General features: G+C 43.2%; 1 protein-coding gene and 2 gene segments (V, D, J or C); all 3 read right to left on the bottom strand.

The window, feature by feature from the left end:
* Positions 1–6,373: 6,373 nt before the first annotated feature.
* LOC115651989 lies at positions 6,374–12,005 on the bottom strand. The gene is made up of 5 exons (XM_030563395.1): positions 11,957–12,005; positions 11,602–11,862; positions 7,495–7,570; positions 7,133–7,239; positions 6,374–7,038 (listed from the first exon to the last, which is right to left on the bottom strand). Exons 1-5 carry the CDS (start codon positions 12,003–12,005, stop codon positions 6,695–6,697), a joined length of 837 nt encoding a protein of 278 aa, XP_030419255.1. The 3' UTR covers positions 6,374–6,694.
* Positions 12,006–15,193: 3,188 nt separating this feature from the next.
* LOC115652930 lies at positions 15,194–15,947 on the bottom strand. The segment is given in 2 exon segments: positions 15,194–15,772; positions 15,862–15,947. Coding segments are annotated over 2 exon segments (462 nt in total).
* Positions 15,948–17,857: 1,910 nt separating this feature from the next.
* On the bottom strand, positions 17,858–18,455 carry LOC115651987. The segment is given in 2 exon segments: positions 17,858–18,216; positions 18,395–18,455. Coding segments are annotated over 2 exon segments (408 nt in total).
* Between the last annotated feature and the right edge of the window lie 4,275 nt (positions 18,456–22,730).

Genomic DNA, 22,730 nt, shown 5'->3' with positions numbered 1-22,730 from the left:
GCTGCCAGAAGCTCCCTGGAATTAATTTTGTAAGAAACTTGGAGCCTTGGTTCAGAGGCAACCTCATCAACCTCCCTAAATACCCCCATTGCTCCTTCACATGACTCAACCCCTCCCCCTAACCCCCAGCCTTTGCTGCCTACTACACACATTCCCCTTCACCTGCGTTACAGGCTGTGGCCCCATCCCTTACTCCCCTTCCCTCACCCACATTTCACTTCTGACAGGACTGTAGCAGCTGAATGTGGCATCTTGGTAGCTATAGAGATGGAGGCTGGAAGAAGGTCTCTCAGGTCTATATCAGAGCTCACTCCTGAGTGAAGAAGATGGATGGAGTGAAATGCTGGAGAGTTGGGTTCTGGGGCAGAATCCATCCTTACAGTCAGGGTGGGTACAGACCCCTGCACAATCTACAGGTGATATTCCAGCCCTGCAACCCCACCACACCACACACCATCTACAGTGAATTCATGTTATCACAGGTCTAGTTCCAACCCAGTCTGGCTCCAATCCCCCCATGTAAACACCTGTTCTGCAGTTGACCATCTCCATGCAGTGGAATCACATGGAAACATTTTTCTGGGGCCTTCCATGGCTCTGAGCCCATGTCGTCTGAGAGGAAAGCAGTGTTAATATCCATGGTTCAGAAAATGCTAATAAGAGGATTGGTGCTGTGTGAAAGGGATCTGGAACCCAGGTGTGGGCACAGATAAAAATTATTATGATGATTCTGAAAAATTCTCTGACTGGCTCTTACTTTACTATCTGCATGTACAGCACCTTGCACAGTGGGGCCTCTAGGTGCTGCCATCATAAAACAAGGTGCGAACCCATTTATAATTTTTCAGACTTCAGCACAAACTGTTGAAAGCTGGGCAAGGGAGAGAATCTAGCTCCCAAAGGACAGGCAAGGTGTACACAGTTCTGCAGCCTATCTGCTGGTGCTTCAGTCCCAGGCCCGTGACTCTCAAAGGGACTGGGAAAACAGCACAAAACCTCAGCAGGGTTGGTAGCCAATGGAGTCATGTAATGAAGGTTCCGACCTATGAATCCTGCCTCTTTCCCAGCTACCCCTCCCCAGACTTGCACTGGCCCTGCAGTTTCTGTGCAAGGAATATGTTACACGTGTGTACCTGTACAGAGGGAATTATTGATTGAGGTGCTTCTGAAAAAGTCAATGAAAATTATTTTCCTTAAAAAAAGGCCCTGAGGTCCTACTTACAGGGCACTGAGTGGATTGTATAACAGAGCGATTGTCTTCTGCATTTCAGCTACTGCCTGAAGAAGTCCTGACCCTGCCAGCTTAGTTAGTGAAAAATAACTTTACCCCAAATACTGTAAGAGGACTGAATCTAAAACATCTGAGAGTCCAGTTAAACCAGTAACATTTTAAAGGTTACTTTCTAGCCAGACTGATACATACACAGCTGCTGCCTTCTGCTTTACACTACATGGTGTGTGCAGTGGCACTGAAGAGGTTTTTGTACTGAACTGTATCACTGTGAGTTAGCTATCAAAGGGTAGCCGTGTTAGTCTGGATCTGTAAAAGCAGCAAAGAATCCTGTGGCACCTTATAGACTAACAGACGTTTTGGAGCATGAGCTTTCGTGGGTGAATACCCACTTCCTCAGATGCTTTTACTGTGAGTTAGCTGTTATCTTGTCCACAATAGCATTCTCCTGCGTCTTCAGCCTGCACGTTTCTAATGGTGAATGTGAAGTCAGTGCCACGGTAACTACCAATGAATCGATCTGGGACCCCTGTGACGCAGCTAGAGCCATCATAAATGAGGAGCTTGGGAACCGCTCCTGTTTTTAACTGATAAAAGCTCATATCATCATTCATTGAGCTGGACGCCTTGCACTGAATGGTGATGCTCTCTCCTGGAAGCACCGTCACAGAAGCAGGTGTCTGAGTGATAACAATTTGCCCGCTGGATTCTGGAAAAGGGAGAAATAAGCAGCATTTTAGTAAATCTCTTCTACAAGGTTCTGCTTTAGAGTTCAGAAAAGAAGATGGCTGTGCAACCTACTTTCAAACATGGAAATGAGAAGCCAAATCAAATATATTTGCAAAACCATGGTCTGTCTTGAGTTTTTTTCTCCTTTGCTGCTAAAATTCACCAAAGGTTTACAACTAGTGTGATGGCTTTTGGAATGTCTTAAATATCACTTATGGAATGATATGTAAATCTGAGGCTGGACTTAATGATGCTCAGCTGGCTTCCTGTTTACACCATAGCTATATTATCCAGGGGAAACAGAGGTATGTTTCCTCACTAGCATCACCCGTAAGAAACTATAATGAGAGACATGTCCACATGTTCTTAATTCAATTAATAGGTAATTATAATATTGAAATGTATTCATAAAGCCACAACATTCATGTGAGGATTTCAATGCAACTGAAAGTCTGAAGAGCAAGCTCTGTCTGTGCGATAACTGAGGATTTGCTATAATTTGATCTTGTTCGATAATGTGACAGTTTACGTCAGAATCAGCTGACTCCTGAAGTCACACCATAAATGAAGATGTATGTTACAAAATAGAAATTAGATTAGTGCAAATGAGTGCAGAGTCTGCCTCACAAAACAGACAAAAATTAACAGTTGTTATGTGCAGATCATAGGCCCTAGGATATTATAGATAATGTGTAGACAAAGATGTATATTGAGATGGAAGGTGCACAGATGCAATAGTGATGGGCACCATGGAAGGACCTAGATAATAGAGTTATTGATATAGATATAGAGATATTGATTCATTTGACAGCATCCAAAGTGTGCTAAATGCTTTACAGTATTATTAGAAAGACATTATTATTCTTTATTATTTCTATTGTGGTTGCACCTAGGAGCTGCAGTCAAGTAGCAGGACTCCGTTATGCTGGTCACTGCACAAAAATGTACAAACGCTGTACATAAACATGGGGTGAAATCCTGGATCTATTGAAGTCAATGGCAAAACTATCATTGACTGCAATGGGGCCAGGATTTTGCCCAGCTCTCTACCCCCATAGACATTATAACTGAATCTGTGAGAGATGCATGCAAGTTGGTGCATGAGAATAAGTGACTTTACTTTCGGAGGCCCTGATCCTGCAGTTCTGACACTGTTTGAATGGGAAATTTGCCTGAGTCAAGACAGGAGGTCTTGTAATAATCAGTTCTCAAGTTAGCAAGATGAGAAGGTGCATATTTGCACAGGCATTACTAGAGCCACCTCACCCTTATTGTGCTGGTCATCACAAAGAACGTGGTTTGGCTGATTTTGGATTCACATTCTCTCATCTCTTCACTGTGCCTTTCTTATACGAAACCCAGTGTATGGGAGCCTGATCCCCTTTCTAAACTGCTTTATGGGCTGCACCTATTGGATCAAATTCCATTTCTCAGTGAGCACCTGTGCCTTTTTCTAAGAAAGCTAATGGTAAAACTCCCACAGAGGGCAAAAAGCAGGATATAAATAACCAATACTAGTTGAAAAGAGACAATCCTATGTGTTACTCTCCTATAGCAGCTAGGTAGATGTTTAGAGTACACTGTAGCTTGAAGGTGTTCCACATTTCAACGTAAGTCCTGTTTCCACTTTATACATCTTCAAATCATGCCTAAAAACCACAGGATCACTTTTTGAGGATGCTCCTCTGGCAGAAGGGGCTCAGCAGCTGGCAAGGTCACTCTGAGTCAGTACAAGGAGGACTATTTCAAATCCAGGGGAGAAGCCCTGTCCTATATGGGGGCACTTGAGCAGATGTGTCTTGTATAAAGGTTCTCCAAACCCATGTGCATTAGACATCTGTCTCTGCTCCAATGTAGTATTTGGAGGAGAGGGGTCTCGGCTCACTTCATGTTTGGGTGAAGGCTGCTCCCCCCCCCAATGAATATATAGTTCCATGTCTTGGTGCCAAATATGTGCGGACTGAGATTGCAATCAAAATACACATACTAGCTCTAAGACACCTTCCCGCCTTTGCTTTGTGCAGTGAATCTGGTGCCATTAAAGTACCCTGGCACTTAAATGTACAATCAAAAGTCCCAGATTTTACAGGATTTAAATAACTGAAGGGAGGTTTCGTGTCGCTCTTTATCACTGTGTGAGGGGGAAGTTGCGCTGCTGGCCATAAGAATGTCCAGCATCTGCATTCTCAACATTGCTGATTGTGAATGTGTTGTCAGCGCCAGATCCACTTCCCAAGATAGACTTCCTCATCCTGTATGTATTGTCTACATTTTTTGTTCCTATTTGTTTACATTTAGGTCACACTAAAAAAGCAGGGAATTCCACAGGTTCTTTTCTCTGGGTTACTTGGAGTTGTAGGTTAATATAATTCCTAGGAGCGAAGCAAAACACCAAAGGTTGCAAACCCCTAGGCAACTAAAACTGGATGGTAACTTCTGAGTCACTTATATTGTGCAAACTTGCAGCCACTGGGTCTCAGCCAACTGATTGGAGGAACAACATGGATGGGTGATGCAGGCTGGACTTGCCTCTGCATGAAGAAATGATCTAGTCAGTAATTATCAGTCCTGGATGTCGTTGTATTAGAAGAATTTGGGGTTTATTATCTGTCATTTGGAACAGTATGCAAATCTCAGGCTGATCTAAATTAGGCTATGCAGTCTTTTTTATTGCTTCATGGCTACATTGTCAAGAGGAAGCAGGTACATGTGAGTTTCAGTAGCATCAAGCATGTAAGAAACCATAAGAAGAGATGGCTCAGGTACTAATCACTCTGACTAATCACTATTCCAGCAAAGTATGTATAACCATCTGTCAAGGTTTTTTCCTCACTTTGAACTTTAGAGTTCAAGAAGTGGGGACCTGCATGAACACTCCTAAGCTTAATTATTAGCTTAGGTCTGGTATACTGCCACCAGCCAGAAGTTAGTGTCTGGCACACTTTCTGTTCCCCCAAAACCTTCCCTGGGGAACCCAAGACCCAAACCCCTTAGGTCTTAAAACAAGGAGAAATTAACCATCCCCCTCCTTTTTCCCCCATACTTTCCCCTCCCTGGGTTGCCTTGAGAGGCTTCACACCAATCCAAACTCCTTGGATCCTTAAACAAGGAGGAATTAACCTTCCTTCCTTCTTCCCCCCCCCCCCCCCCCACAATCCCTTGGTGAGTTCAGACCCAATCTTATGGATCTTAAAAACAAGGAAAAAATCAATCAGGTTCTTAAAAAGAAAGCTTTTAATTAAAGAAAGAAAAGGTAAAAATTATCTCTGTAAAATCAGGATGGAAAATGCTTTACAGGGTACTTAGATTCATATAGACTAGAGGGACCCCCCGCCCCAGCCTTAGATTCAAAGTTACAGCAAACAGAAGTAAAAATCCTTAAAGCAAAAACACCATTTACAAGTTGAAGAAACAAACATAAGACTAATCTGCCTTGCCTGGCTATTACTTACTATTTTGAAACATGAAAGACTGATTCAGAAAGATTGGGAAAGCCTGGAATGATGTCCCGTCCCTCTCAGTCCCGAGAGCAAACAACGAACAAAACAAAAAGCACAAACAAAGACTTCCCTTCACCAAGTTTTGAAAGTATCTTGTCCCCCTGTTGGTCCTCTGGTCAGGTGTCAGTCAGACATTAACCCTTAACTATCTGTTTATGACACCATCCTTATCTTTAGTCCTATTGAAATCAATAGAAAGTTCTTATTCTTCATCTGACCCTCATCCAGTAGAGTCTGGTAGCACACACTTAGCTTTAAGCACAGAAGTAGTCCCAGTGCATCAAGACTTCAGTGGGTCTCCTAACATCAGATTGAGTCACAGATGGGAGTGCTTGAGAGAGAAAAAACTCTGGCTGTAGAGTGCAAAAATAGGACAGGATATTCTAAACCTCCCTGTGTAGGGACTGGAAGCACCATCTGGGGTATGGGAACAAGGGGTTCCCTGCAATTTCATTGTCAGCTGAGAATTTCATTTTTTCAATCAGAAATAGCATCCAAGTGATTTGCTGCTGTAAGAACTCCACATGCTTTATTTCCATAGTTAGAATTAAATTAATCCCAAAGGCGGGCAGAAACTGCAACCTCCAAACACGTTATAGTCAATGCTGAGCTTATATTCAGCATCTGGAAAGACTGAGCCTTTCATCATTAAAAGGAAGAATATGTCTAACTCCAAAGAGCAGCCGTTTTCTATGCTTGGGATCTTTGAGCTCTTCTGCATTGAAGATATGTATGTGCCCCAATGTACACTTCTGCCTGAGATGTGTATAGAAAGTTCCAGTGTCTTGAGGCAGGAAGAACATGTCTGATCTGAGATCAGAATCATCCGCCCGCCCTGAAAGTGTCTAAACTCTAAATGTTCTTTCTGTCTGTTTCACATCCACAATGCGCTCCCCAAGGATTATAGGTACATTTGTGAGATTGGTATAAGGTGTAGCTTTGGAATGAATGTGAGGTTACAAATAAACCTAAAAGTATGGAAGTTGAGCATTAAAAAACACCACTGAAAATTTGGGCCAAAATGTTCTCACTGGTGAGGAATGGTGTGATATGGAATAAGCACCACGTGTATCTCAGTGCCCTGAGCGATTCTGTCCCTCCCAGTTCTCTCACCAAAAAAAAAAATCTTTTCCAAACAGGGTGAATGAATCAAAAAATCTAATTCCAATCATTTTGTTACATTACAGCTGGGTTAGAAACAGCCACCCCCACTTCCTTCTGCTTCTCCATGTGTTTACTGGGGCTCTGAACAGGTTTTTGCACTGAACTGTATCACTGTGAGAGGAGTGCTGTAGTCTTGTCCACAATAGTATTCTCCTTCATCTTCCACCAGCACACCACTAATGGTGAAGGTGAAGTCAGTGCCGCTGTATCTACCACTGAATCGATCGGGGACCCCAGTTTGCCGGCTGGTTACATCACGAATGAGGAGCTTGGGGTTTTGTCCCGATTTAAACAGATATAAGTTCATATCGTTACTCATGGAACTGGACGCCTTGCACTGAATGGTGACGGTCTCTCCTGGAAGCACCGTCACAGAAGCAGGTGTCTGAGTGATAACAATCTGCCCTCTGGATTCTAGGAAAGTGGGAGGAAGAAAAAGCCTTTTAGTGAATCTAGTTTTGAAATAACAGCCTTAAAGTTCCGATAATAAGATGTCTGTGCTGCCTACCTTCAAACATGGAAAAAAGGAGCCAGATCAAATACATTTGTAAAATCATCTTGCTGCTTTCTGTGTGGCACTGCCCAATATTATTAAACTGCAGCAGAGGTTTATAACTACACAGGAGAATTATAGTGCTTTTTAACGGTCATATATGGAAAGATATGTAAATATGAGCAGGGGGGGGGGGAGTTTTCTGTTTGAGGCTTCCTGTCTACTTCATGGCTGTTTTATCAAGAGGAAACAGATACAGGTCACTGTCAGCATCACCAGAGATGACCAACTTTTAATGCAGGCATGTGTGCATGGTCTGGTATAAATGGGAATCATTTAGTAGATTTGGTGACTCTGAATGTTTAATACTCGGATACCATGAGACGTCTCCATATCCAATAGGAAGCTTTTTGATATACCCCAATGATTCTGTTGTAAATCTTGGCCTTGATGCTTTAAAGTAGAAAAATAAAACATCCAAGTTCTGATGATTTAATTTTCCAAATAGAATCAGTTAATAGGAACAGAATGTACATTGTGTCCTCAGGACAATAACTGACATCTTCTAGCACACAAGACATTATTCCCGGTCATCAAGGAGAGTGGGACCCTACTTTGCCCAGGGAAGTTAACAGAAAGACTTAAATTGAGCTTATGGGCTTAATGTTTATCTTCATATGCAGTGCAACATTTCTGAAGGGGCTGAGATATCATGGGGAATGGTGCCATAGAAGACCCTAGACAGCCAGATTGTTTTTACAGAACAAATAGGAAGAGATGGGCCATGCCTTGAACAGCTTCCAATCTACTGCACAAAGGATGGGTATGGAAAATAGTTGTTCTGCTTAGAAAGGGTCCAGTCCTCCAGCTAGGACTTAGGCAAATATCCCAATGATTTCAACACATTTTTCCTAGCTCAAGACAGCACAGCACGTATTAATTGAATGGTGGGCTTTTGAATTATCACAATATGAATGACCATATTTGCTGATACATTTCCTTATCCATCATCTGATCCTCCTTCTATAGCATGAGTATAGATCATTAACTCTTTTAAATAGATCATTAGCTCAGCTTTAGATTATATTTCCTTTTATGAAAGTCCCTGGCTTATGGATGCCTGATCCAGTTCTAACTGGCTTGTACCGTGTGCTTGTTAGATCCAGTTTCATTGCTCAGTAAGGACCAGATCCTGTTGAACCCCATGCTAAAATGTCTGTTGACATCAGTGATAAAGGAGTAGGCCCTAGAAAACCCAAATATTCTTAAAAACTCAATGCTTCGTGTGCTTGTAGCAGTGATGTAGATGTTCATTGGGAAGCTTCTGAATGTTCGGAACTAAATTTGTGTTTCAAGTGCCGTCATCAAATCACTCTTCAACAGTCCAGGTCACAACAGTCAGTATTTGTTGCTCAGCACCTGGCAGGATTGTTCCTTAGTCAGTAGAGTGAGGAATGTTTCTAGCTGATAGGAACAACTGTGTTCTGCATGTGGGATCTTGAACCCCAAGTACATTGAATGTGTGTATCTAACCCAGGAGTAGGCATCCTATGGCACGTGTGTTCAAGGCAGCACGCAAGCTGATTTTCAGTGGCACTCACGCTGCCCAGATTCTGGCCACCGGTCTGGGGAGCTCTGCATTTTAATATAATTTTAAATGGAGCTTAAACATTTTAAAAACCTGATTTACTTTACATACAACAATAGTTTAGTTATATATTATAGACTTATAGAAAGAGACCTTCTCAAAATGTTAAAATGTATTACCGGCACATGAAACCTTAAATCAGAGTGAATAAATGAAGACTCGACATGCCACTTCTGAAAGGTTGCTAACCCCTGATCTAACCTAATGAGTTTTGGAAGAGGGAAGGATCCTGGCACAGCTACACTTCTGGGCAGACACTGCTTTAGCCTCAGATGCATGTGGAGTTCCAGTCTGTGATTGGGACATGCAAAGCACGAGCAGCTCTGAGATCAGAATCACACATGTTTCTGCTCTGTGTTTATTGTGCTTCACTCATATACCTGTGTCACTGGGAACCCCAGGGTTTATTGTGAAGTCTCACAAAAATTAGTCTTCTATTGAATGTTAAGATAAACTTCACCCTTGGAGCCTGGCTCTCCTCTGCTTTGCCCCTGTGCTGTCATTTACACCTTTGTAAAGTGAGTGATGATGGGTAGAAATCTCTACTGAATGTGCAGAGCAGTGTTTGGTGCACACATTGCAATGATGTAAACAAGGACACAGGATGAAAAGTTGGGGAGAACTAGGCCCCAGGGGACAGACTATGAGTTGCACATAATTTCTGTTGGGTACAGCAGAGTTGGGGCTGCCAGGAAAGAGGTAACTACTCCATGCTGCATGGTCCCAGCACAGGTTAGAGGAGGCTGGGAGCTGCTCTCTATGCTGATTGGCCTGTCGGTGTCTGGCACATACCAATAGCTGAACTGCAACAGTAGAGACAGGAGCTGCATTCCCTTCTCTCATGTGATGCTTTGGTCTCTTCCCTTCTCAGGTGAGTTTGTCTGTCTAAAAACGCAGGTATGCAGTGTTATTCAAGCCATATCAGTCCCAACCCAGGATATTAGAGAGACAGACTTGTCACTCTCACCAACAGAAGTTGGTCCAATAAAAGATATCTCGCCCACCTTGTCTCTCGAACATAGCAGGGACATTTTCATTTACAAGTATAGAAGTGAAATCCAGCAGTGAATGAATTTGTCTTTCCCCCCAGCACACCTTCCCACACCACCCAGAGATACTGACCAGCCCCCACCTCCCAAAGTCTGTGATGAACTTAGGCAAATGAATTTAAAAATGAAACCCACTCTTATTGTTAGATTTTCAGTGTTTTTCTCCTGTTGTCTTGTGATTAGTGAGTGCTGAGAAGGGTTCTGGTGGCAACACTGCTATGGCAAAATCAGGTGTCACAGAACACAGCCTCTGAAATCAAAGTTGGAGTTGTCAAAAGTGCCCATAGGGGCCTAACTCTGCTCCCATTGAAGTCAGTGGGAAAACTACCATTGATGTCAAACAGGGAAGTTAGGCCAGGGCTGAGTGCTTTGGTACATCCAACTCTCAATGTTTAATGCTGTAACATAATGCAAAGAAATGGATTGATCTAACCCTCGCTCTTTGTGTTTCATGATGCATACCACCTTTGATCTGATTTGGCTGTATGATGCCTGTAATCTGTCTGCTACCCATTGGTGATTAGCCATGTACACACTGTCCTGCTGGGAGAATTAATGTTCCCATGGTGCCTTCTAGTGGTGATAACTGGGTTCAGCTTAATTATCACAGATTTTTAAATCACTCATATTTATAGGACATTCACCACTCAGACTGAGCATTGGAAGAGATGAGTGAGAATGGAAGAATTGAAATGGGGCCAGATTACAGTAAAATTAAAACAACTTCATCTTAGAATCTCTCCGTGGCCATTTCTTTTTTCCAAATTTTTTTTTATTTTTATTGTTGTTTATTTGTTTAATTATTTGGGGTTTGTTTTTGGTTTTTTTTATTATTTTGAATCTGGCCCCTAACTCCTCTGTTCCCAACGCACAGAATCAGTCACTGTTCTGAAAGTAGCAATGTTGAGCATAGCTTTTAAAGGTACCAGCTAAGATGTGTGGGGGTGTCATGGTCCAGTGACACTAGTAGGGTAATGATCACCATGTAAAATCAATACAAAGTGTCTAAAGGTTCTGGAGAGAGGGTCCGAGTCAGAAATGGGAAAGAACACAGATATGAGAGAAGGAAAATGAGAAGAGAAAGGAGAGGTCTCTCCGGCAGCAAAGATAGTCTGAGCAGCAAACATAATCTGTGCACTCGCCTGGGACTAGAGGGGAATTCCCTTTTGTGGGCTCAGAGCTGTCTGCAATGAAGAGTAAATGAGCAAACTGATCTTGGTAGCAGAAAGAACCCTTGAAAACAGGCAGGGACAAAACTAGTTTGAGACTTGACATGATGGGAAGAGAAAGAACCAGGTAGAAAAATGTTACATCAGAAGGATACATTACTTATACAACATTGAAAGTTTGATCAGCATTGATCATTTATGTTGGAAATAATGTTGCAAAATAGATTTCTGTCTGCCCCAATTTTCTGCCAAGGGTCCCACCTAATGCTGCTGCAATGAATCAAAAAACACCATCCCTCATAATAATATTAAAGGACAACATTTCAGATGGTTAAAATTGGAGTCTAGGGTAGAAGAGAGTGAGTAAATGCTTGTACTCTGCTTTGAAGCTATAAAGTGTTGCATAAATCCAATAATCGGAAAGTCCAATGGAAGGGCTCCACTGTGAGGATAATTCTCATTAGAAACTTTTCATTCACTAAACTCCATTTGTTTAGATACAACTGAAGATGTTTCCTTCTGCTTCATGCCAAGAAGGCTGCAGCGCTAATGAGGTTTTTGCATTGAGTTGTATCACTGTGAGAGGGAAGCTATTGTCTTGCTGACAGTAGTAGTCACCTTCATCATCAGCCTGCACCCCACTAATGGTGAATGTGAAGTCAGTGCCACTGTATCGACCACTGAAACGATTGGGAACCCCGGTGAAACGAGTGTCTCCATTATATATAAGGAGTTTGGGATTTTGTCCTGATTTAAACAGATGTAATTGCATATCGTTACTCATGGAGCTGGAAGCCTTGCACTGAATGGTGACCGTCTCTCCTGGAAGCATCGTCACAGAAGCAGGTGTCTGAGTGATAACAATCTGCCCGCTGGATTCTAGGAAAAGAGAGAAATAAAAACCTTTCCCCTGAATCTCTTATCAAAACAAGTGGTGAGAAGTTCAATTAATGAAGAGAACTGTGTTACGTACCTCCAAACACAGAGAACAGCAGCCAGAGCAAATGCATTTGTAAAATCATGTTCCTTCTAGATCAGTTTCCTTGACACTAATTGTTAAAATGCAGCAATGGCTTATAGCCACTGGGAGGAATTTTCGAATTTATTAACTGTCATATATGGAAAAATATGTAAATCAGAGAATGGGCTAAATTATACCCAACAGCTTCCTGTGTGCTTCAGGGCTTTATTATCAGAAGGAAACAGATGCATGTCAATCTTTCTCATTAAGCACGAGAAATCTTAACACAGGAGCCATGTGTGCACATTCCCAATTAACGGGAAATAATGCAGCAGATTAAGTGACTCTAGCACTTTGATACTAAAACACTCTGTGAAATCCAGAGATGTTTACTGGAATTTTCTAATGTATATACAATAAGAATAGACTGATGTTTAATCATTAGGGATTCCCTACAATTTGCTTGCTTTAGTTAGGAAAATAAAAATTACAAGTTCTGATGATTTATTTTCCCCTAGAGAATGAAATGATTGTGAGATGAGTAGAACTTGTCCAAGATCCCACTGCAGGTTGGCAGTAGATCCAGAAAGAGAATCCAGGACTCCCTAACCCAGAACAGAGCCTTATCACAGCTATTGTTTATAAACAAGTCATTTTGCTCACACAGTTTGATTGAGTGATAAGTGTGTCTTTATGATCAGTGGAGAGTGTTCAGATAACATGGTGCTGGGTGCAAGATGAGAACATGTACGTTGATAGAATTTGATTATTGATTATTATTCTATAACACTCCAGTATATGTTAGGAGCTTTACAGAATAGATAGAAAGACCTGGGTCTGGACCAGGAGACCTCTCAGTTTAGCATGGGAAAGATCCATTGATGTTTGTACTTGAGAAAAAGATGCGTAACCTTCATAGAACCCAATCCTGCAGTCCTGACTCAGGCAAAATCCCATGTGTTTTGAAGTGGGGTGTGTTGAAGGCTCAGCACTGGTCTTTGAGGCATAAGGCAGCTGGGCTGTGAGGTCCCACTTCCATGAAAGGGGGAACACGTGGAGCCTATGCCCAGGAAGTGTTCCAGAGAGGGCAAAGAAAGAGACAGTACTAGAGCCTACCCAGACCAAGGGAAGACCCCTGGGAAAAACTTCCCAATGGTCAGGGTAGTTAAGCACTGGAACAAATTACCAAGGGAGGTTGTAGAATCTCCCTCCCTGGAAGTTTTTTAGAACAGGTTAGCTGAACACCTGTCAGGGATGGTGTTGATAATCCTTAGACCTGCCTCATGCATGTGATTGGACTACATGATGTATGGAGGTCCCTTCCAGTCCTGCATTTCTCTGATTCCCGACTAGGTTCCAGTGTGTGGGCCCCCAGTCCAGTAACCTGGTCAGTGCCCAACAGCTCATTCATCAATAAACAAAAAGCAACGTGGGACCAATTTCATAAGGGCTGAGACCAAAGCAGCTCAGATTATTAGGTTCATTGATCAGTATCAGTCATCTAATTGTCAATCCAGTGTTGGAAGAAGGATGGTCTGATGGATAAGGCTGGGGCTGGGACTCAGGAGATCAAGATTAACCTCTCAGCTCTGCCACAGACTCATAGGGTGAGTCATTTGATCTAACTGTCCCTTCCGGATTTAAAAGCTATGAATTTCTCCATGAATTAGTTCCCATCTGTATAACAGGGATCACAATGCTTCCTTTGTTGGCTGAGTAGATTTGGATTATCAACTGTTTGGGGCAGCACTGGCTCTTACTGGCTCTTACTTTACTATCTGCATGTACAGCACCTAGCACAATGGGGCCTCCAGATGCTGCCATCATAAAACAAGGTGAGAACCTTTTTGTAATTTTTCAGACTTCAGCATTAACTGCTGAAAGCTGGGCAAGGGAGGGTGTGATGGGGTCTGCTTACCCCACACTAGCCTGGACAGGGTTAAGCCCATATTATGGACAGCGGAAGTCCTGCCTCCCTGGCAAGACTGGGCATGTTCCAAGTGCTCTAGCAGTATAAAGGGAGGGAGCCCAGCTCATTCTGGGCTGGCGGCTGCAGGGGAAGGAGTTGCCTGGGAAGCTTCTTTGGAGGGCCAGCTGCAACCATTGACTGCACTGGGAATCGAAGCCTTTCACGGTTCGCCTGCACCCTGGTGACTGGAGGAGCCCCCAGAGATGACCGGTCCTGCTGAACACAGAGAACCAACATTGCATGGGAAACACCAGCACAGACTCTGGTAGGAAGTGACCCAGGGAGAGTGAGGGAGTGGTACCGCCCGCTCAGGAAACCTCAATGTTTTTCGGTAGGACCCCTGCGCTGAGTCAATGGCAAGCCATTATGCCACTGTTAGGGCTCTGGGTCAGGGCCCGGTGGAGTTGGGCAGGCGTGGGCCCCCTTACCGGGGTTGCCACACTGCTTTGTGGGTGCCCCAACTTTATAGATACTGACCACTAGGCAACACTGCCCTGCACTGAAGGGTGGCTCCATAGATTATGGCTGCTGGGCCATGCTGCCCTACACCAAAGGGTTACTTTCTAGACTCTGGATGCTAGGCTACACTGCCCTGCACTGAAGGGCTACTTTATAGACTCTGGTCGTTAGGCCACGCTGCCCTGCAATGAAGGGTGGCTTGATAGACTCTGGCCACTAGGCCACACTGCCCTGCACCGAAAGGTGGCTCGATAGACTCTGGCCACTGAGCCAGGCTGCCCTGCACCAAAGGGTGGCTCGATAGATTCTGGCTGCTGGGCCACGCTGCCCTGTGCCAAAGGGCTGCTTTGTAGAGTGACCAATAGGCCATGCTGCCCTGACCCTAGGATCATGGACCATCACAGAGGGAATCTAGCTCCCAAAGGACAGGCAAGGTGTACACACACACCGGCCCTGCAGTTGTGGAGTCCCATATGGTGGAATCGTGGGTCTATGCTTTGGGGGCTTTTCCAGCAGCTCGGAGGGAATGTCCAGGGAAGTTCAGTGGTGAGATGGTGCAGGCACTATTAAAGGCACAGGAGGGTTTGTGTGTAAGGAATATGTTACATGGGTGTACATGTGCAGAGGGAATTGATCAGGCTGCTTCTGAAAAATTCATTGAAAATTATCAGTTTAAGAGTGGTAACCGTGTCAGTCTGTATCAGCAAAAACAATGAGGAGTCCTTGTGGCACCTTAGAGACTAACAAATTTATTTGAGCATAAGCTTTCATGGGCTAAAACCCATGTTTCTTAAAAAAAAGTCACTGAGGTCCTGCTTACAGGGCACTGAGTGGATTGTGTAACAAAGGGATTGGCTTGTGCATTTCAGCTCCTGTCTTGAGAATTCCTGACCCTGCCAGCTGAGTTACAGTATTTGCAGGTAAAGTTATTTTTCAGCAACAGGACTGAATCTAAAACACCTAAGAGACCAGTTAAACAATAACATTTTAAAGGTTACTTTCAAGCCAGACTGATAGGTACACAGCTGCTTCTTTCTGCTTTACACTACATGGTGTGTGCAGTGGCACCATACAGGTTTTTGTATTGAACTGTATCATTGTGAGAGGGGTGCTGTTATCTTGCCCACAATAGTATTCTCCTGCATCTTCAACCTGCACACCACTAATGGTGAATGTGAAGTCAGTGCCACTGTAACTACCAGTGAATCGATCCGGGACCCCAGTGAAACGGCTGTTTGCATCATGTATGAGGAGCTTGGGATTTTGTCCTGATTTAAACAGAAATAAGCTCATATCATCACTCATTGAGCTGGATGCCTTGCACTGAATGGTGACCGTCTCTCCTGGAAGCACCGTCACGGAAGCAGGTGTCTGAGTGATAACAATCTGCCCACTGGATTCTGGAAAAGGGAGAAATAAGCAGCATTTTAGTGAATCTCTTTTAGAAGCTTCTGCATTAGAGTTCAAAAATGATAGCTATATGACCTACCTTCAAACATGGAAAAGAGAAGCCAGGTCAGATATATTTGCAAAACCATGGTCTTTCCTGATTTTTTTTTCTCTGTTGCTGTTAAAATTCACAAAGGTTTCCAACTAGTGGGATGGCTTTTAGAACGTCTTAAATATCACACATGGAAAGATATGTAAATCTGAGGCTGGACTTAATGATGTTCAACTGGTTTCCTGTGTAAGTCATGGCTATATTACCAAGGGGAAACAGAGGTATGTTTCCTCACTAGTACTATGCATAAGAAACCATAATGAAAGCTGTGTCTACGTGTTTTTAAATTCATTTGATAGGTAACTCTCTCTATAATGCTGGAATATATTGATAAAGCCACAAAAAATTATGTGAGGATTTCAATGCAATTGAAAGTATGAAGAGTGAGGGCTGTCTGTGTGATAACTGGGGATTTTCTATAATTTGATTTTATTCTATAATTTGATTTTCACATCAGAATCATCTGAATCCTGAAATCACATCATAAATTAAGAAGATTTATACTACAAAATAGAAATCATGTTAGTGACAATGATTGCAGAGTCTGCCTCCAAAAACAGACAAAAAATAACTTTTTTTTCTTATGACCTATGGGATTACAGATACTGTGTAGACAGAGATATATATTGAGATGGAAAGTGCACAGATACCATGGTGACTGACACCATGAAGGACCTACATATACAGAGAGATCGATACTGATTCATTTGACAGCATCAAAAGTGTGCTAAGTGCTTTACAGAATAATTGGAAAGACATTAGTATTTATTATTTATTTGTCACACCTAGGAGCTGCAGTCAAGGAGCAGGACTATGTTGTGCTGGGTACTGCACAAAAATGTACAAATGCTGCACACAAACATGGGGTGAAATCCTGGATCTATTGAAGTCAATGGCAAAACTATCATTGACTGCAATGGGGCCAGGATTTTGCCCAGATCTCTCTGCCCACAGGCATTATAACTGAATCTGTGAGAGATGCATGCAAGTTGGTGCATGAGAATAAGTGACTTTACTTTTGGAGGCCCTGATCCTGCAGTTCTGACACTGTTTGAATGGGAAATTTGCCTGAGTCAAGACAGGAGGTCTTGTAATAATCAGTTCTCAAGTTAGCAAGATGAGAAGGTGCATATTTTCACAGGCATTACTAGAGCCACCTCACCCTTATTGTGCTGGTCATCACAAAAAATGTGATTTGACTGATTTTGGATTCACATTCTCTCAGCCCTTCACTGTGCTTCTTTTATACAAAACCCAGTGTATGGGAGCCTGATCCACTTTCTAAACTGCTTTATGGGCTGCACCCATTGAATTAAATTCCATCGCTCAGTGAGCACCTGTGCCTTTTCCTAACAATGCCAATGGTAAAAGTCCCATAGAGGGCACAAGAGCAGGATATAAATAACCAATACTAGTTGAAAAGAGGCAGTTCTCTGTGTTGCACTGCTCTAACAGTACACTGGAACTTGAAGGTGTGCCAGATTTAAATATAAATCCTGTTTCCCCTTTGTATGTCTTCAAATCATGCCTAAAAATCAGAGTCACTTTTTGAGGATGCTCCTCTGGCAGAACGGGCTCAGCAGTTGGCAAGGATTATTTCGAACTCCTGGGAGAATCTCTGTCCTATATGAGGGAGCTTGAACAGATGTGTCCTGTATGGACGTTCTCCCCATGTGCATTAGACGTGTCTCTACTCTATTGTGGTCTTTGTAGAAGAGAGAGATCTTGGCCCAGCTTGATGTTTGGATGGAGGCTGCTCCTGCTCCAGATAAATACGTAGTTCCATGTCTTGGTGTAAAACACACGCAGACTGAGATCAGGATCAAATACATCCTGGACAGGATGTGAAGCTAAAAATAAAAATTGTCACCCCTGATTGAATTAGATTTTAAAAGGCTCCTCCACCCTGCCAGCCCCTCCCAGAACGCCTTTGGTAACAATGATTTTTAAAGAACCCTAGTACTTAAATACATAATCAAAAGCCCTAGTTTCTATACAACGTAAACAGCTGCAAGGAGGTCTTTGTGCCACTCTGTATCACTGTGAGAGGGACTCTGTAATGCTGCTGGCAGTAATAATCTCCAGCATCTTCAGCTTCAACTCTGCTGATTGTGAATGTGTAGTCAGCGCCCGACCCACTGCCACTGAACCGGTCTGGGATTCCAGAGGGACGGGTGGAAGGGCCGTAGATAAGGAGCTTAGGAGCTTGCCCTGATTTCTGTTGGTACCAGGCTACGGCATTATCAATGCCATTACTGGCTTTGCAGTTGATGGTGACTCTGTCTCCTGGAGATACTGACAGAGATTCTGGAGTCTGGGTAATGACAATCTGCCCACTGGCGCCTAGGCATATATAGAGAGAGAATGGAAAAATACAAGTATACTATAGAAGGAAATTCTATTAATCTCACTGATACATTCATGCAAAGGATCAGCTACATTTATTGGTAAAAGGGACAGGAAATAATTTTAGCTGAGGCCAGTTTTTTTAATATTAATAATTCAGATGCTTTTTCCTTACCCCGAACCCAGAGCAGCAGTAGCCAGATAAAGTGAGTCATAAATATCATGTTGGAGAATCTTTGCAGATAGATTCTGGTGATGTGAGGTCTACAGGGAAAGGTAAAGTATTTATAGGGGCTCAGGAGAATGGGGGAATGGCGGGTGGTTTGGGAATATGCAAAATAGTGGATCAATATAACAACTGTGGTCTGTATTTCATAGCACAGATCACTTTTGATTGGATTTGGATGTAGTATTCTAATCATGTCCTTTATTCCTATTACTGATCAGCCCACATATGTTAGTCAAATATGACTGTGGGAAAGATCAGTATTCATATACTTCCCTCTAGTGGTAGCTGAGACAATATTCAGTTTAATAAGTAAAGTATCTAGCTCTAAGCAGAATCCCTGGTATGTGAGTGGATCACACTCTTTACTGTGTCTATCCTCACAACTCCCCTGTGAGGTAGGGCAGTGCTGTTATTTCCATTTTGCAGATGGGGAACTGAGGCCCAGAGGTGCAGCTCCACAAAGGTACTTAGGAGCCTAAATCCCAGTTCAGCTGCTACTGTGAGACCAAACTCCTGCTGCCTAACCCTGGAAGTGACTAAATTCCCTCAGTGCCTAAATTTTCACTGTAAAAGTTCCCTACCTTTCTAGGCATGTGCACGGTCGCCTCACTGTAGGGGTCTGGGCATGGATCTCCTGCCTAAACCCTAGTGCAATCCACAAACCAGGGGGAGATAGGTGCTCCACTTGCCTCCATCCATGGGGCCCGATCTGGTAAGTGTGCTCAGAAGGTCCAATTCAAAATCTGTTTGGAGGAGGAGGTGCCCACCTTATATTTAGCCCAGCGGTTAGAGCACTGACCTAGGGTGTGGGAAACCCAGGCTCAATTCACCCCTCTGTCTGAGAAGGAGAAAGGATTTGACCAGCGGTTTCCCACGTCTCACGAGAGTGTTCTAACCACAAAGCTATGGGATATTCACCCTCAGTCTTTCCTGTTGAAGCCATTCCACTTTGGATAATTAATTAATTACTCATGGGGAGGATGGGGGGGACAAAGAGGGAGAAACACTGTAGTCCGGTATTTAGGGTACCCAGCTGGGAAGTAGGAGACCCAGGGTTGAGTCCCCTGCTCCACACACTCTTTCGTTATTTATCCAAAATGCAGCAGCATTGACAAAAGAGATTGTGGGGCTTTCTCCTACACCAGGAGAGCCCAGAGCACCCTGACAGCCAGGAGAGCCCTGTTCATGTCCCCTGTCTCATCATCAGACAGAGGAGGAATTGAATTTGGGTCTACTGCATCATGGGTGAGTGCTCTCACACTCCCTCCTCCCCAGTTAAAAGTGGGCATCACCACTCCTTCCAGCTGTACTATGTGGACGAGACAGGTGCCTAACTCATTCTCACAAGAAACTTGTATGCTTAAGTCACCTGACTCCAGGAGAGGGGGTTTCAGCTGTGGATTGCTAGCAGGGATAGGCACCTCTCTGCAGCTTGGATTTAGGTGTTTATTTCCCTGAGAGCATGGGCTTAGGATACACTCCAGTTGTGGGCAACTCCCATTGCTAGCTCCCTACCTAATGTGCTGTTTTTGTGGATCACATTCTTAAGCACGCCTCTTTCCCCATTCATTGTATAGGGGCTTGGACAACTAACTCAATCTTTGTGGATTGCAGTGATTTATTAATCATCTACAAGTTAGTCATTTCAGGCCACCGAAACAAAAAAAAAGCTATTTGCACAGCTCTGAGAGAGACTGTATCTTCATCTACGAACTACCAACTAAGCTTGAGATAACAAAGCCAGGAGCACGGTAGAGAAGAGACTTGCTCACTCAAGGAGATTTGGCTGTGGAATGAACTTCAGGGAGAGAGTAGGTTAATGCCAGAGCGGATCACCTTTAGGTCACTCAACAAGACCTTCCTCTTTGATAAAGCTTTTCCTCCACAACTAGAATCTCTTCATTTCTGCAATGAAGCAACCCGTCCAGTGGTCAGGGAACTCGAGGGGAGCCAAAGACTCCATAAACTCCAAAAAGGATCTCACTACGCTTAACTGTTAATTAATTAATGTGGGAGGAGCTCACATAAGGCAGTGCAGGGTGCCACTGCAAACCCCTAGGTAGGGAGTTAGATTGAAGTGATGAAAGAGAAGCACAAACAGGCTCCATCAAGAGTCTCATCCAGTACATTTCAAATGGCAGGATGCAGGTGATCATTTCCCCATCAAGCAGAAGAGTAATTATTTATTTTTTATACTTTTAATTCCTTAGTGCTGGGCATAGTGAGTCATGCAGGTGATATGGAGAACTTTTCATCCGTCTAGAATTTTCAACGGCTCAGCACCAGTATGGAGGCTATCTGGACAATGAAAAGTCCCTGTAATGAGGGGTGTGCAGGAGGGAAGTTGGTGCTAGCTAGGCACACTAGATACAGTTTTACATGACTGATCTCAGTGTTGCTGAAACCTCTGGGTCCTTGATCTCTCTCCTACCTGTTCTTTCAGCCTGTGTGTCCCCAATGCACTGAATCAGTAGCACCTAAGCCGGAAACAGCAGTGCCGAGTGACTGACAGAAAGCAATTTGTGAGGTTTCTAGTGGAGATACAGTACAGTGCCAGTGGCTGGGTCTTGGGGTGACATGTGGGGCGGGGAAGAGATCTGAAACAGGGAAAGTGAGAAGAGACAGAAGGGTCTTTCAGGAAGCAGACACCTGCGTCTCTCCTGGGACTAATGGGGAATTCCCTTTTGCAGACTCAGTACTACCTGCAGTTAGAAGCCAGTGAGGAACCTGAGTTGAAGCAATTCTTGGTCATGAATTTGAACAAAACCAGTTTGAAAGTAGGCTGCTTGAAAGAGAATTAAGTCCCATAGGAAAATATCACCTAGTGCAGTGTGTCTTTCTAATGTGTTTGCACTACACAATCAGCAGTGATGTACACTGCAAGAGAAATATTGCAATATATAGGAAGAACAACATAACTGTCATAGTGGGCCAGACCAATAGTCCATCTAGCCCAGGATCCTGTCTTCTGACAGTAGCCAATGCCAAATGCTGCAGAGGGAATGAACAGAACAGGGCAATTATTGAGTGATCCATCACCTATCTTCCAGCCCCAGCTTCCAGCAATTGAAGCTCTATGGACAGTTGGAGCATGGGGTTGCTTTCCTGACCATCATGGCCAATACCCATTGATGGACCCATCCTCTAGGAATTTATCTAATTCTGTTTTGAATTCATTAGCACTTTTAGCCTTCACAACATCCCCTGGCAATGTGTGTGTGTTGTGTGAAGTACTTCCTTTTGCTTGTTTTAAAATTGCTGCCTATTAATTCCATCGGGCGACCCCTAGTTCTTTGTGTTATGTGAAGAGGTAAATAACACTTCCTTATTCACTTTTTCCACACCATTCATGCTTTTGTAGACCTCAATACTATCAGCCCTTAGTCATCTCTTTTCTAAGTGGAACAATCCCAGTTTATTTAGTCTCTCCTCGTATAGATGCTGTTTCATACCCATGAGAATGGCTCATACAGAATGTATCCTATAAGATTAAAATTACATGGAGATCTGATCATTTATACTGTGAATTGTGTTTTAAAATAGATTTCTGCCTGTTAGAATTGCCTAACATGGGCTGCTATAATGAAAGAAAAACCACAAATGTTCACTAACATTAAGAACTTTTAAGGTTAGAACATGGGACTAGGGTAAGAATTATGATTGTGCTGTTTTTTGTAGATGAACAACTATGAAAAGCCTACATACTACTGTTATTAAAGGGTACTAATGGACCTGTGACAATATAGGTGAGCTTTGAATGTGTACCTCAGGTATTGTAGTAAATGGACCTGTAGTGTTGCTGTGCTGTTTGCCCGGGAGAGGAGTTTTGCCAAGCATATGCTCTAAGATGAATGATCATTTACTTTCTAAACCTACTCAAAGTTTAAAGATTCTAAACCAACTGAATCAGAAGCATCCCCATCTGCCCTCATAGGCTTCACACCTGGTATGCTTTGGCACGAACAGGTTTTTGTATTGGACTGTATCATTGTGTGAAATCAGTATCCTAGTCATGTCCACAATAGTATTCTCCCTCATCTTCAGTCTGCACGTCATAATGGTGATGGTATAGGCAGAGAATTCATTTGAGATGTTCCTGAAAAATGCATTGAGATTTAATTGGGGGAGTGTTGGGGGGGAAGGCAATCAGATTCTGTTTATAGAGAGTCATGGGACTGTGTGATACTGGGCTAGGCAGGTGGAACACAATGAATTTTATCGAAAAATGTCTGTCAGAGGAACAAATCCACAAACCTGACTACAAGGGAAGTGTGACATTGTA

The sequence above is a fragment of the Gopherus evgoodei genome, chromosome 5, assembly GCF_007399415.2.
Source record: "Gopherus evgoodei ecotype Sinaloan lineage chromosome 5, rGopEvg1_v1.p, whole genome shotgun sequence".
Classification (NCBI taxonomy): Eukaryota; Metazoa; Chordata; order Testudines; family Testudinidae; genus Gopherus; species Gopherus evgoodei.
Note: the sequence above shows the minus strand (reverse complement) of the source record. Positions and strands in the feature narration are given on the sequence as shown.

Coding starts and splice junctions, on each gene's coding strand:
- LOC115651989 (XM_030563395.1), bottom strand. CDS start 12,005: ATGATTTTACAAATGCATTTGCTCTGGCTGCTGTTCTCTGTGTTTGGA. Junction 11,863..11,956: donor GCTGTTCTCTGTGTTTGGAG/GTACGTAACACA, acceptor CTCTTTTCCTAG/AATCCAGCGGGCAGATTGTT. Junction 7,039..7,132: donor CCTTTTTTCCATGTTTGAAG/GTAGGCAGCACA, acceptor CCACTTTCCTAG/AATCCAGAGGGCAGATTGTT.